The following is a 16171-nucleotide window of genomic DNA, read 5'->3' as shown; positions in this document are numbered from 1 at the left end:
CTTCTTGCTTGGAAAGAACATGGACAGTTTTGTTCCTACAACAACTATCCTTGCAGGCTAGGATTTCATCCGTGTCACTAGAGGAACTAGAAGATACTCTAGAGGTTTCAGAGGATGTCCTAAACAACTGGTGTTTCTCTTGGTCACTAGACTCACTGCTTAGGTGATCGAGTTCTAAGAGTTTGAAGATCTCTTGCCTACTGGTGTGGTCACTAATGAGGGTATTGATAAGGGTTTTGGCCTTAGCTTTACATTCTCTTTGGAAATGACCATGCTTTCCACACTTATAGCATGTTTCTGATGCTTTTGGTGTGGACTTCTTTGGAAGGCTAGATCTTCCTTTTTTATAGAAATCATCAGTTTTGAACTTCTGACGTCTATGATGTTTGGAGGTAGGTTTTCTCCTATGGGGCTTCTCAGAGGGTTCTTCGCCTCTGTGTTTGGATCTCTTCTTGGAAATGATGGAAGGTAAGCCATATTGGGTACAGAAATTCCCTATTTCGTACTTGGCTTTGCTCTTGTTGGCTTGGCTCTGGATTTTGAGATCTCTGCACATCTTCATCCCTTCATTTCGGATTGTGCTTGAGATGTCTCCATAGGTCAGGTTATCATAATCTATGATACCTAAAGAGCTAGCAAGAGTTTCTTTGACCTTCTGTCCAAACAGTGTGGGTAAGCCATTGATGAACTTCTCCTTCCAAAATGGAGAGTTACAATCGCTTCTGTGCATGACACGGGTGGTGAACACATCTTCATACCACCGATATTCTCCAAGGTTCTTACACCTAAGGTTACTTAACTGATCGTAAATCCTAGATGTGACATTGCTGGGTTTACCTATGAAGTGTTTCATGATCGTGTAGATCAGGGTATTGACTCCATCAGGGATACCTCTTCCTATGCGTTCGTCAAAGATAGGGTTCTCATCCTCATCTTTCTGAACAGCATGCTTAATGTCATCCTTAGAAGTGGCTGTCATACAGTGGTTCCACCAATTCAACAATTTTCCAGTAAATCCTAAAACAATGAGCTCTACAACCTCAGTATTTGGAATACCATCATTAAGATAGTTATTTGCTACCATGGTTATATGCTGGATTTTGTTTTGGATTTCTTGCTCGGATAAACCATCTATGTTCCATTCATAGAGTTTACCACTGGATACTGTGAATTGCATGGTTCTTTCCTCAAATTGGAGGTCTGGAGGTGTTGGCCTAGGGTACCAATTTTTGGTAAGGCTGGTTGGCGTTACCTTGGGTTGGTAAAGCTTATTTACCTGTAAACCTCGAAATTGATCTTCTAGGTGTTCTATCTCATTTTCATTTTCAGAGGAGGTTCTACTAGAACTACTAGAGGCTGTGTGGGTATGTAGGGCAACAACCCGAGATTCAAGTCTAGGGTCCCTACTGGTTGAGGTTGGATCTGGTGATGGAGAGATTGGTTCCTTTTTCACGAGATCATCAAGCTTTTGAGCCATTTCTTTCAGGGCAGTTTGCTCCTTTGGTTTGAGGCTAGCTTGTCTGGTTGTGGGAAGCTTGACTAAAGGGTTTGGCAACAGCACTTCTAAGCTGGTTTTGAGTCTTAAGACTTAACCTAGCGTAGTCAGTGCCCATGATAGTCGTTCTATCCATTGAATGGATATCCTCTTTGCCAAAGAGTTGACTAATGGATAATTTTCCAATCTCAATTTCTGCCTCAAGGTTAACTAGGTGCAATTCTAGTGCTCTGAGGGTTCTTTGGAAAAGGCGATTGTTATTTTGGGTAAAGGCTCTTTGAAGGTTATCGAGGACAATTTTGATGGAGGGTGGAAGACCTGTATAGACTCCATTTGTAAATTGAAAATTCCTGGATAAAACTTCATGCAAGGTGATTGTTTTATTACCACCTGAAAATGTTATTTGAAGCGGAACATGTTCCAGAAGGGATGTTACTTCTCTGGGTTCTGTTCCAGGAGAAGCGCCTTCATGCATAGGGGCTTTCCCCTTGTTCCTGCTTGAAGATGCCATTGTCCACTTACTAGTGGAGTTATAAAAAGTTTTTTGCTTTTTGACCTGCCATGTGTTAACAATGTGATTAATTTTTGAAACAGATCCAGAAATTGGAAGATAGAGGTAGTCTAGGTTGTAATTGATTTCTTAGGCTTATAATCCAAGATGATGAATAGGATGTTTAGAAGGAGTGACTCTTCCACTTCAATTAGATCTAGCAATACAAACCCACCTGAGATTCCACAAGAAGATGGAACAATCAACTCAGAGTCGTACCAGCTTTCAGATCTAGATCAGAAGTTAGGAGATTGGAACATACCCAAAGTTCCCACAACCCAGGTCTATAAGTCTTCGTCATGGTCTTTGAAAAAGTCTTTCAAGAACGACTACCATGTTAGGACTATAGAACAAGTCTACAGCATTAACAAGGAATATGAAACCTGTTATTTGTTGTCCCCTGCAGCCATAAAAGCTCACAGGGAATCTGGTCACAAATACCTTCACATAGGACTTGTCCAAGTTGGAGTTAAACCATTGATCAGAGAAGGTTTAGACAACTCGGTCCTTATGGCCCTTAGGGATACTCGTCTTATCAGATTTAGAGACAGTCTCCTAGGAACCATAGAATCCAGTTTGAGTAACGGTCCAATTCATTTCGACTGTTTTCCAAACCTCACAGTTGCACTTGACGACCCTCACATCTTGAAGGTCCTCACCCTCAACATCAAAACCCATGGAATCTTCGTATTACATGGCACCAAACAGCTTGCTCTTATATACAGAGTGTATTATAAGTGCATGAGGACAAACATGTCCGTCCAAGCTTTCGATAAGAGAAAACCAGGTGAAACCACTCTTATCCAAACCTCAGATGTTAGATCCACCGTTCAGGTACCAAGAACCCTGAAATGGTCTGAAATAACATTCCCAGCCCAATGGTCTTTAGAGATATATATATATATATGGAAAGAAATAAAAAATTGATATGCACACATTATTTTTGAATTACAAAGCTATAGACTTAAAAAAAAAAAAAAAAAAAAAAAAAAAAAAAAAAACCAATTTTTAGAGCCTATTTGGTAGGGCATTTCAAACATCTATTTTCAGTTTTTAAACAACATTACACACATTTCTACACTTTTTTTTTTTTGGAAAAAGAAAGTACTATAGAGAGCTTATATCCTACGAGCAGTATAGGCTCGCAAAGATAATCAGCAAAGGTGGCTAGGATGTTGTTTCCTAGGGACAACGTGTAGAAACTATTTGTCTAACTACATTGGATATACCATAAACGGCACGATTTGTTTCAAGACAGTGACTTGGTCCACGCCTCATCTTTGCCAACTCTTTTGGTAAAATCAAATTGTATAATTTTCAGGGAAAATTCAGGTACTATCTCTCTATTATTTCCAACATAAAATAATTATGAAAATAATTAACATGGTGTCTGGAGCCAATAGGGAACCCAAGCCCCTAGTGCTGGGTAGGTGGCCTCTTCTGTCTTCTTTTGTGGGGTGGCTTCTTTTCTAAGGTTCATTTTAATTTTTAGCTAAATAAGTCTAGAGAGTAGAGACATAGGAAAAAATCATAAGGTGATAAATTATAATGGTCCGGTTAATGAATAGGTTTAGATATTTGTTAATGAAATGTTTTAGAAAACTATCAATTCCACTTTCATGAGAAAGGCCATGTTAACGGATATCTTAAAGCATTTGTTAATAAATTATTTTATGAAGGTTTTGAAACCACTTTTATATTATAAGAAATATAAAAATTGTTAAAAAAATCAATTTTTTTTCTCATAATTTTTTTTTTTAATAGTTCTTAAATCAATACTCTTACAGCATTTGTTAACTTTTTTTTTTAATGAAAAATATAAAGAACTGTCAAAAAATCAATTATTTTTTATTCTCATAAAAATTTTCTTAAAGTATTTTCTAAACGCATACCCTAACAAAATCTAATTATTATTATTAAGTAAAAAAATTATATTAGATTGTTAGTAGTGAAAAAAAAAAAAAAACAAAACAAACAAACAAACAAACTAATCAACTCAATTGTTTTAAGGCAGTAAGATTAATCTTTTTATGCTGTAGTGAATGGACCAAACCTCCTAAAGTTTGTTGTCTGTAAGCCCTACGTTTTCTTTATGTATCAAAGTATAATAGCGTGTTTCTTGCAACGACATGCAATTAATTCACATCAAACTTCAGTGCCGTGCTCAAACGATATATTTGGATTATTTTGAGAAGCCTAATCAAACACAAAATTAATTACTACTATATTTTTATTGCATGTTACGTCTCTATGTGAAAGAAACATGAAGTGGGTTCAAGCCCAGCTCATTGGGAACCTTTAACAAATGGAAGAGTATTTTTTGTAACATGACATTAAAGAAAAAAAAATTCTTGACCCTTTTTCTAGGCCAAAAACAATAGTAAATGACACGGCATTGAAAAAAAAAATCACATATCTCAATTTTAAAGGTAAGGGTTTGGTCCAGTGTCCAGTTGCACTGGATCCATCCGGATGATGTCATATGTTTACTGTTGGACATGCGTCATCATTTTGATGGGTCCAATGCAATTGGACACTGGACCAAACCCAAGTCCCAAGTTTAAGGGACGCTAGACCAAACCCAAGTCCCAAGTTTAAGGGATTGGTAATTGTGGGGGCTAGTTAGCTATGAGGTACTATTAAAGCTATACGAATTGGGTCTATGGTCCAATCCGAGGACATTAGCTAATTTGAGGATGGCCAAATGAGGTTATAAGGGGAACGGTATAAAGAGAAAAGTAAAGATAGCATGAGATAAGTTCAACAAATGTTTGAGGAGAAAAGCCATCTCGGGAACAAGGGTCCGAGGTCAGTAAGAGTATCATATCGTCCTAGACTTTCTTCAAAGTTACATCACAATTAGGAGTTGGACGTTGAACAATGGGTAAGAAAGGGGAGGAAACAAATATCTTCAAAAAACTGCTACCTCCACATTAAATACCTCCCAACTAACTCACTGACCGTATTAATATGGAGGTGATACCTGAACAGTGGTCAAGCAGCCTTACAACTACTAGCTGATGGTTCTGGGAGGTGTTGGATGGGACAAGAAGGAGTTCCCAGAATTTAACCTACACGTGTATGGTAGGGATGATACCAAGATTGTAGTATATAGTATGAGAAGATGGCCTAAAGATGAGGATCGGGAAAAAATCAAGAGATCTTTGTAAGAATACAGTGAACTCTTGTAACTTTGTCCAAGCACTGGATATTATAACATAAGCTCCTCAGGCCGTGCCGAGGATAGATTTTCTTATTTACTTGTGTCCATTAATCTTAATTCAGCAGCTTTTATTGTCCATCTTTTGGAGTAGGACTAGTTCTTTCACCTACGCTCTATAAACTCATTGTTTGGGCTTATTGGACTTAAACACAATCCTACATTGGGTCCAAACCAAATTTAGTCCTTACAGTAATATATTACCAATTGTCTTAAAAATTTAAACTGTTAAAAATAATATATTTTATTATTTAATTAATATTCCAATAATTAGTCTAGTAGTTTCTCAGAAGAAAAAAAAATTAGTAGTTTCCATGCCTTATGAGATCCATGAGTGCAGTTCAAATCTTCTAAACAACACCTTGAAACTATTTCTAAGAATTCTTCCATATAATAACTTTGTGGGAGACAAAGGACTACACACACTAACACATTAAGGATCACTATTAAGGCTTTGTAAAACAAAATAGTCTTTGCAAATCTAATTATTGAACAATAATTGAGGCATATGAAACTCATCACCTTGCTCTGATCTTTGTCAATGGCTTCAAAAATTAGTGAGAAGAGATTTTGGCATTGCTTAAATATAAAAAAGGGGGTACATGCTAACAACATATTCCAACGTTTATTAAACGTTTCTCTCAATGGCGACGCATGTGAAATAAAGCCAAAACCAATTATCCCCATATGAATAATATGTTAAAAACATTCATTGCAAGGTGCACATGTTTCTCCTGAAAGCTACAACATGGCAAATAAAGCCAAAAATCAATTATTCAATGGATAAGATTTACAATTACAAAGATAAATGCATCTTTGGAGTACAATATTCAATGGATGGGTTTATTTTACACAAATTTGAAGTACAATATAGCCGCCATCATATCATATCAGGTTCGTTTCATAGTCTCACCCATACATGTCTGTTGTCCATATTCATGCCAAGGTCTATCATGCTGCAATCATCATATAACTCTAATATTACTGCTAGTGTTTACTTCTAGATATAATAATAACAAGGATTAGGTTCAAGTTCAAGTTTACTTTAAATGAGGATTTTATATTATTATTTTCTTGTATTAAATACTATGAGTGCTAACTAGTTGAGTTAAATAAAAACATAAACTTGTGAATTAAATAATAAATAAAAATTTAATATGCCTAATAAGCAAAAATGAACCATGCACCATGCCCAAAATCTTGCAATTAGAATAACTCTAATAATAATAATAATAATAGTGGGATTAACTTCAAGTTATACTATTGAATAAATTTCCTTTAGATGTGGATTTTACTAGATTACATTGTATCCTCCATTTTACAAAATTTCAAGAATTTTAGAGATTAAAAACTATTTTTTCTTTAAAATATTCACCATTTCAGATCTTTTTAATTAGATTAAAAAAAACATAAAAGATATAGATTAAATAATAAATAGATTCTAAAAAAATTTGGCGTGCCCACTAAGTGAAAATGAAAAATTCCTAACAGTGAAATTTTTAGTAATTAATCTTCTCTTTTTTGAGAATCAGGTATTAATTCAATTAAAAGTGAAAAATGATATCCATGAACAAAAAAATTACATTAACTTATGCTGTTCAATTGAATAAGAGGCAGTATTTTTTATTTATTTATTTTTTTTTTTTAGAAAAGAGACCTCTAAAAAATTGAAATAGATTAGAGGTCCGTACTAATTTAAAGCCTATCAAGAACCAAGGTCACTTTGTTGTTATAGTTTACATGGGCCTGTAAGTTCGAATCAGAGGCATAACATCTAAACCATCTAGCATGAAAAGAACCAATATGATCCATTGATCCGAAGACTAGTGTTGAATAAAAAAGGAGGCCTATGTTGTTGGCCCATTACATAACTCATTTCTTCAAGTCAAAAATCATCCTTTTAATGGTTTTAACTCTCACTTACATGTCATGAATCATGATAGTTCACCCTATCTCAAGAAAGTAATGCTCAAGGATGATAAAGATTTTGTCAAGAATCTTGTAACTCAACTCAATAGAAATGTCCCTAGTGTTCAAATCTCTCGAGCCTATTGTTGTGACTATTGAATTATCAATGAAAAAGATGAAAATTAACCTATAAATTCTATCTTAATACTTACTACTGAATATAACTTGAGCTCTAAAAGTTCTATATGGGAGAGCCAGCATGGTTGAACAAATGGGATGAAGAGACAGCCCAATAAATATCAAGGTACCTGAATATAAAGGTATGATATGCCCTTGTGGAAGGTCCAAGATCAACCTGTGGGAGGCTAGGGTTGTGAGGAAGGGGAAGAGTTCTCTAGCCTAAAAGCAAAACAAAATAAAATGAGCATGCTCAAATTAAAACTGTTCAAGTGTTCCATCTTAATTCCACTTCTCAAATTACACGAAGTTAGAATGTGGCCCCTTGTATAACTTCAGAGGATTGGACATATTTTTTGAACAAGACAACACCCTCCAATGGCTATTAATTACAATGCAGAATATAAAACCTAGATGAATATACTTTGAGTCATCACTCATAGAGGCCCAAAAAATAAAGAAAATTAGGCCTGGAATTGACTGCCAATGAGCCATTCAGTGTTTCACAGAAAGACGACAGATGCAATTAATTGCTCTTTGAAGCAAACTCCTGTATGATGTTAGGAGTTTACCCTTACCTGATGATCATCAAAGAGGTCATCTGAGAAGTTGGACCCAACCTGAAACTCTAAGCCACACAGACAGGCACATCCTTGCATTCATACAAGCATATACAAACGCATGAACTTGATCCACAACACCTAAGTTGCCCCAGCTTGACATGCCAATTTGAGACCAAGCACAGATAGGCAGGGTTAACTTAAGAGCTGAGAGTTTTAATTCAAACGTTGGGCCAAGTTCGACTTGATCTGATCTCTAACCTGATTCGGCTAAAACAAGTTGCATCTATGGTACACCTTGCACAGGTTCTATTTACTTAAAAGTACACCCATCATTTAAATATTGGTAACATGCAAAAAACACTCTCCTAAAGGCAAAGAGCTATTAGGGGATGTTATAACAACCAAAAATAGAGGGAACCAAACAGTGATTGGCATATATAGTTCAAATTTATTTGATTACTCCATTTTTGTCACTGCCCAGCCAGTCACCATATCAAGCCTGAAACAAAAATATCAACACCCTTACAAGTTCATAGTTTGAGTAAACATAAACATGTGTCACATCTCAATTATACTCCTACTTGGTCATGGTCAATTACCATGACCCTTCAGCACCTACTGTTGGATTCTGGAAAGCAGAGTAACCCCAGAAAGTCTTCAGTGAGTATGGCTGAGAAATGGTTACACCTTCTTCAGTGATTTTTGCTATCTGTGAAATCAAAATTTCAGGCATATTAATTGATTATTTATGGAAAACTAGAAAACCAGGCTTCCATCTAGAACTAAATTATAAAAATAAAAAATGGTAATTGAAGTACAGCAATTATAAGAAACAAACTGATCTGATTCATATTCAGGCCACCTCCACAAAGCACATTATGTTGGGTACATATATGCGCCTGCTTGTGCAGTAGCTTATAATCATGTCAAATTCAAATAGAATGGTAAGATATGGAAATACTTGAAAACATTCAGCAAATAAAACAAGATATATTAGGGGTATTACAACTTTTTTACCACAAGAGGTTTATAAACTGACGTGTGATTCCTAGAAGTTTATTGATTTTTCTTTTCCATTCTTAACTTCTCAGCCGCTTAAAACTTGCACTCATGATATTGTTCCCTTTCAACAATTGTTATTTTGTGTCTTAGCAATGAAAAACCTTTTTGTAGAATAATGAGAAATTATAAAGCTAATAGGGACATGCCTACTTCAAGTCGCCAGCCTTGGATAATAATAAGACAATTAATTATTATTAACCATCTTTCATAATTACAAGTTTGATTAGAAAAGGAAAAGGGAATGACACATAAAACAATGTGTACAAACCCTCTTCAAAGAATACAAATCACATATAAAGGGAGTAACAAACATCAACAAAAGGGATGGAAAGGATGCTGCCTAAGTCACGCATCCAATCAAACAATGAAATAATAAAGCAGATAGGAATGCCTACTTCAAATGACCAGCCTAGGATGATAATAGGACAATGAAATTATTACTGACCATCTCGTTTTTTGATAAGTAAAAGTTTTATTAGAAAAGGAAGTGGGAAGATACATAAAATGATGTGTACAACTTCAAAGAATACAAATAAAAAATAAAGGGAGTAAAAAAAAATCAACAAAAGACATGGAAAGGACATCACCTAAGGCGAGCATCCAATCAAACAAAGTGTGCAAAATATGCTCTGAGAACATAAGGACGCTCCTCCATCAAAGACCCACTTGTTCCTCTCAAGCCATAGATTCCACATGATGCATAAGGGCAAAGCTTGCTACCCCTTAGGGCATCTCCAGCAGCTTCTCCAAATTTTTGTATTGTTTGGAGAATGAACAGTAACATTTAGCTTTTACCTACCCACTTTTTCAAATACACTTTCCAACAGATTCTCTATCACATTCAATATCTCATTTAAACATTATTTCTTCATTCATTGTTTATTCTTTTTTTAATCATCATTTATTCTTTTTTTAACAACTATATTTTTCAATGAAAAGTATTATGTTCACAACATTTTACGCAATACTTTTACAGCAAAATTTGTGTGGAAAGTTATTACTAGTTCTAATTTGAACCCACCACTGAAATTATTTTTTTACTCGCCAATATTAACTAATAACAATCTGTTACTTAAAATTTATTGTAAAAATATTATAAAAATATTGTGGTAGTATTTTTCAATTAGGATTTTTTATTTTTTATATTATTTTTCTTCCTTTCATTTTATTTTCATCCATACACGTTTCATTTCTTTTTTTCTTTTTTCTTTTTCTTGTTTTTCTCCTCCACTCAAGTGTCCAGGCCCCCTTCTTTTATTTTCTTTTTCACCTCAAGAACATTCCAGCATCTCACATTTGCTTCACATCAGAGAGAGAGAGAGCTCCTCCACCACCCACCACCGATGGAGATCGAGGTCACCAAAAGGACAAAGCCCGTGGAGATCGGCATTCACCATGCAGCACTACCACGTCCGCCGCCCCACTGCCGCTCATCGTCCTCCCCACCACTAGGTTGGGTCAGATCAGCTTGTTCTTTTTTTTTTCTTTTTTTCTTTTTTCAAATTTGCTTGTTCTGATTCAACTTTATTTTAAGAATTGGATTTTGTTTTGTGTTTGGATTATGTGAGAAACGGAGAGAATGAGAGAAAAAAAGAAATCCGGAGGAGAGAGAAAGAATTGATATAATAATAGCTGGGATAATTTTTTAAGTAGAAAAATTGATTTGGAGTTGTTATAGTGTTCTCTAAATTATGATAAGTAGTATAGCAACTTCAAAAAAAAATTTGGAGAATTTGTGTGTTTAGAGAACTAGTTGGAGTGTGAACAGTAGCATTTTATCTGCCAAAAATAGAGATACAATGACTGTTGGAGATGCTCTTAGCTGCTCTATAGTGCTGATTCCGCTGAAACTAACCTTGCCAAAATTGCAGCAGCTCTCAACTACAGATTTGGGCATCACCTGACTTAGCTCAAACAGAGCAAGGACACGATCAAATGTCCGATGCCACACAGCAATGAAGAAGCAGGTGATCAATAAATTCCCCACTATGCTTGCACATACAACACCAATCAACTATCAATTTATACCTCTTAGAAGGTTGTCGAAAGTTGGGATTTTTCCAAGAGCTGTAGTCCACCCGAAGAACACCACCTTCCATAAAACCTTGGCCCTTCAGATGCTCTTCCAAGGGTGCAAATTCCTGTATAATTCCTAAGCGCATCATAGTGCAATCAAACCTTAAATACTCCATTTCTTTACTGGCATCTACACTGCTCTATCAGGACCAGAAAAGGAAGGCAGGTTAAGATAAAGAATCTCAAATCCTGGAAAGGCTGAAGGAATTGAGGATTCCAATGTCTACCCTCATTATTGACCATCTGTTTGAAAATCCAATTTGGACGTTTTGAACCATATTGGGGTCACTGTGGAACATTCAATAAACACCTCCCCTCCCCCCACCCTTGCACCTCTTTTTTTGGGTTGGCGGAATTCTCATGATTGCCTACATGCATGAAGGCACACATGTATACAGACAAACACAACAAGAAAAGGAGAGAAAGTTTATATTTTTTATTTATTTGTAAGTTACACAAGCACTCCATTGGGTTTTGAACCTATGACCTTTCCCTTCAGTCATTCTTATGGTAGAAGGAAGTACCATGCGATCTAGAGCTCGTTGGCAGAGAGGGTATTTGAGACCGGATTTAAAAATCATCTAAAATTTCAAGAAAAAATAATCACAAAGATATCCAATTTTATGAATTAACAAATAGAAATGATAGGAAGAAAATAACAAAGTTAAAGTCACAATTTCAAAGAATAATAAAACTAATGATTCAAAATCGTGTGGAATATATACAAATTTCACCCAAAAAAGTTGACACAAAATGATCAAAAATTTGATGAGCATAAACCAAAAAGAGAGAGAAGAAGAAGAATAAGAAAGAAACAACAAAGCATGCAGAGAAGTTGTGGAAACCAGTGAAACCACAATCTTCGCTTCGCTGACAGGTCAAACAACTAGAAAAAGATTGAGTATGTTACGGGCTATATCGTTGCATAGCCCATTACTTATATACTAAGAGTTTTGGTATGTAACAGAAACCATTAAGTGAAAAATAGTGATGAACCAAACCTGGAGCTTGTTGACAGCAGTAGTATCACGATATAGGAGTACACGCATGCATTTCTCCAGCAACTTAACACCATCCTCAAAGCTCAAGTTATCATGCCACTCATCACGAAGAATTGGCCTTGCAAGGTGATTCCCAAATCCAGTGGCCACATGGTTGTCCTCAAAATTTACGCCTATCATGCTGACCTGGATAAGAATCACAAATTACAGATTGATTAATATCCTTAAATGCAAATAGCTTACAGTTCTGCAACAAATAAAAGGTATAGTTGAGGTTTACCATGCCAAGGTATTTCTGTCCATTTTTCACTCCACCAAGTATAAGTGAATTCCATAGTGGATTGAACTTGTTACGCCTATTATACATCACTCGGGTTAAATAGCTGTGCACCTCTTTAGGACCTAAAGAGTTCCCGTCATCCCACATGTTGTCATATAGACTGCAAAAATAATCCCCAATACCAACAATCACTTAGCAAGAAGTAGAAAACAATACAAGCAAACACAAATACCCAGAAAAGATAACAAGGAAGGGACAAAAATTGTGATGTTCCAGCTTTTGCTACTTTCCAAGTACTTTTTTCCTCTTAAAACAACCTGCTTACATTAGCTCATCAAGATAACGTAGAATCTCCTGAAAATCACTAATTTCTCCACTTGCACCAAGAAGAGAATGTTTTCCAACTGGCTTCAATCGCTCAACACTCTTGTATCGCAGGGTATATCCATAAGAACCTGCCAATTAATCCATACATGATAATGAAAAACCAATAGAAAAGTATCTTGTTGTTATAAATGAGCACAAAAAAGTGCATATCCTAAAATGTTTCTAATGAGTCAAGAAGTTCTGGAACAAGTTAATAGCAATTCCAGGTCAGGTGAAATACAATATATCTCACAAATAAAGATGCACCTCAGGCAGTATAGAAAAACCAAAACCGGAAGAAAAGAGTTGACGGTAGATGACGGTAACCATGGGTGATAGAACACATCTAGTCACTACTCTAACAAGTAAACAAATTGCCATATGATTCAGACAGAAAAAAAAAATTTCCATGTGCGTATCTGGGATCTAAGGCAGAAGAATTAATTGCCCTCAAATCAGCAAACACAATGTACAACCACCCTAACCCTGACTCCCAAATGAATTGCTGAAACTTTGGAGTGTGTGCTACATTGCCACTCCTTTGAAGTTATCTGTTGCACGCTATGCATACCATAGATGATCGTATTTACAAAACCGGAAAGAAAGCACTAAATAATAATAAAAAAATCCACCAACATGGAATGGTCAGCCACAAGGTAAAAAAAAAAAAACCATGGTCGAACAGGGAAATCAAAGACTTAATAAATTCAAGTAACATAACTTCATTAAAAAAAGACCAAAAGGGGCATGTCTCCAAAGTACACCATGATTATACAAGAGGGACGCTTAGAAATTAGCAGAAAACTTATCTTCCAAGAGAAGCAATTAATGGAAATCTTTTTTTTTTTTTTTAATTCCCAGTGAAGGAAAGTGAGATATCAGCCACTAAGCAAAATGTAACCATCTTTGGCTAGCATTCATTCTTTGATTTGACATGTTTCATGCATTTTGCAAGTGCCATGGACTGAATGTGTCCAAGCATTTGAAATTAAAGTATATCATAGAGAAAAACGCTTGTAGAATAAGCATTAACCATGTCAAAAATAGAAGATAAATAGAAAATTTGCCTTTGTGAATATAAAACCAAAACCAAAACTATATTCTTATTCTTTTTTTTTTTCTTTTCTTTTATTCATTTTCTTAAATCTCTCAGCAGCCAAAGGGGTCCAAGAACAATATCAATCAAGTCATAAATAGAAGAAAAAAAAAATGAATATATGAAATTGCAATTAATTACGAACTGATTTAGTATCTAACCTCCCATGTCAGCAGCCATAAGAATTCCATCCTTGTATTTGATAGCAACTACAGACGTACCAGTGACATATGGATTCCTAAACAAACAAAAAGGAGTTAAAAACCTTCTTTTTTTTTACATAAAATTTATGTTGTTAAAGATAACAAGCCCAATCCTACTTCTACTAGGTGTGCAAGCAAAGTATTGTACTTGTAAAGCAAGTCTTGTAACCATGGTGAAATGTATGATTAGTCTAGGGTTTAGCCTCCTATAAACATTCCACGTTTAGAGGTAGAGCCTGGGCAATTGCTTTCTACCAAAAGGGACAAGTTGACAGTTTGGTTACTTACCATGACCTCTTCCAGGCCCCGCAAAAGTAGGAGTTTTGTACAGTGGGTATGAAAATTTTATAAAAATCCCCACAATTAGTATGGTGAAGATGTAGCCATCAAGACTATTCATTTTTCAGATTCTAATTCCAATACTTTTTTCATGCAACAACAAAGAAAACAGAGAGAGAGAGGACATACAGAGTTCTTTCTGAGGCAGTCACAGAGCTGAGAAGGCTGTGTTCTGCTTGGCTTGAATCCATCAACTGCACAGACAAGAACACCATTCAATTCAAAGAAGTACCATATACATATGTCTAACGTATGTTCCTATGGTTCAAATCTTATATCAAATAGTTTCAAAACAAAACAAAAGAAAACACTGAGAAAGAATCAAACAAAGGCATCCCCAATTTAAAGCTTTTAACCAAAAAATAATAATCATCAAAAAGGGCGTTGAAGAATGTGAGATTGAACATACCATTTCCATAGCCTCAAATCAATCGGTGATCAGATTGTCTTTTCGTTCCCAACGTATTAGGGATTGGCGCGCTGATAACCCAACTTTTCTTTTTCTTTTTTTTGGGTTTAACAGTTTAAGCAATTGCCAACTTGTTGGCCAAGAACCTTTTTTTTTTTTTTTTTTTTTTTTTTTTTTTTTTGGAGCAAAATTAATAATTTTAAATTCGACGAGGCTAGGACTTTTTTTTTTTTTTTTTTTCTTTTGGCTTAGATATTGGGATAAGTTTTTATTTTTCTATTTTTTGGTTAGTTTACAAATTACGTTTTCTAATTTTGTCCAAAATTAAATTCAGTCATGTAGTATCTTTCAATTTCAATCCTTTAGTTTTATTTGTATTATTCATTTCTTGAAAAATAGAGAAAAAAAAAAAGTTAACTAATTGGTCAATATATTTGGGACAAGTTGAAAATTTCAGCTTATTTTTGTTATTATTCATAGGTTCATTACATTTTCGATACTATTCATGAGTCTTACTATACTATTTAGTTAACTTTTATATTTATTTACAGTACATTAAACAAAAAAAAAATTAATTTAAATTAAATAAACTGATCTCAAACGGACACATAGTCTTTCCGTCACTCCTGGATTTAATTAAAAAATAATTATAAAACTCAATCTATATTATTAGTTAAACAATGTTTCAAATATATTTGGTTTCTAATAATTCAAGTTCTCTGCACTCGATTTTGCCCAATGAATTTGTACTTGGAAATCGAGTGTCTCACACTCGATTTTCTCAGAGCTAAATCGAGTCCTCTGAACTCGATTTGTTAGAAATGAAATTTGTTTCAAACCTTGTCTAACTAAAAGTATAGTTTGGGTTTTATAGTTATTTTTTAATTAAATCCCTCCTTGTTAAAAATAAAAAACACACAGTTGAATGTGGAAAAAAAAAGACAAAAATTAGTATTTTTGAATTTCTTATATTTAAAAAAATTCGGCAAGAACAATTTTTTTTTAGACGATATCAAACATGTTGAGGAAAAAAATTACCTTTTAAATTTACGACTCTTGCCAATCTCACAACACTTTGCTTTGTGATTCTGTAACCAAAAAATTTAATTAAATCTGAATAAGTGATTCATCACTCTCTCTCGATCGATCGATATGGTCCTCGATGCCACCAAGTTCCTCGCCATTTTAGGCTACATCTCGATTCTCGTGTCCCTAACTCTCAAGCTTATCTCCAATACCCTCCTCCCTGAGTCTCATTCTCTCACATAGGAGATCCTCACCTTTTCACTTGGGCAAGCGTTGCTATCATTTGGCTTCACTGTGTGACTATTCTTTCTAAAATGCCAATTTAGGCTATGTCTCAATGTTTCTAACTCTCAAGCAAAACTATGACAGTTTTGGATGGTAAACAAAATCGATCTAGTGA

At 34.9% G+C, this 16171-nt stretch overlaps 1 protein-coding gene across 1 annotated transcript; it reads right to left on the bottom strand.

The window, feature by feature from the left end:
* Positions 1–8321: 8321 nt before the first annotated feature.
* Positions 8322–14895, bottom strand: LOC115962521 (proteasome subunit beta type-4-like). Its single transcript, XM_031081373.1, has 7 exons — positions 14746–14895; positions 14466–14530; positions 13956–14032; positions 12658–12787; positions 12333–12492; positions 12053–12238; positions 8322–8622 (listed from the first exon to the last, which is right to left on the bottom strand). The coding sequence occupies exons 1-7, from the start codon at positions 14752–14754 to the stop codon at positions 8509–8511; spliced, it is 741 nt and encodes a 246-aa protein (XP_030937233.1). The 5' UTR covers positions 14755–14895; the 3' UTR covers positions 8322–8508.
* Positions 14896–16171: the final 1276 nt, after the last annotated feature.

Source organism: Quercus lobata, chromosome 10, assembly GCF_001633185.2.
Source record: "Quercus lobata isolate SW786 chromosome 10, ValleyOak3.0 Primary Assembly, whole genome shotgun sequence".
NCBI classification, from domain to species: domain Eukaryota; kingdom Viridiplantae; phylum Streptophyta; class Magnoliopsida; order Fagales; family Fagaceae; genus Quercus; species Quercus lobata.
Note: the sequence above shows the minus strand (reverse complement) of the source record. Positions and strands in the feature narration are given on the sequence as shown.

What these genes read in the sequence shown, in the direction of transcription:
- LOC115962521 (XM_031081373.1), bottom strand. An exon ending in ACTGCCTCAGAAAGAACTCT is followed by an intron (nt 14,033 to 14,465) that starts GTATGTCCTCTC and finishes TTGTTTGTTTAG; the next exon opens with GAATCCATATGTCACTGGTA. An exon ending in CTGCTGTCAACAAGCTCCAG is followed by an intron (nt 8,623 to 12,052) that starts GTTTGGTTCATC and finishes TTGATTTCACAG; the next exon opens with ATAGCAAAAATCACTGAAGA.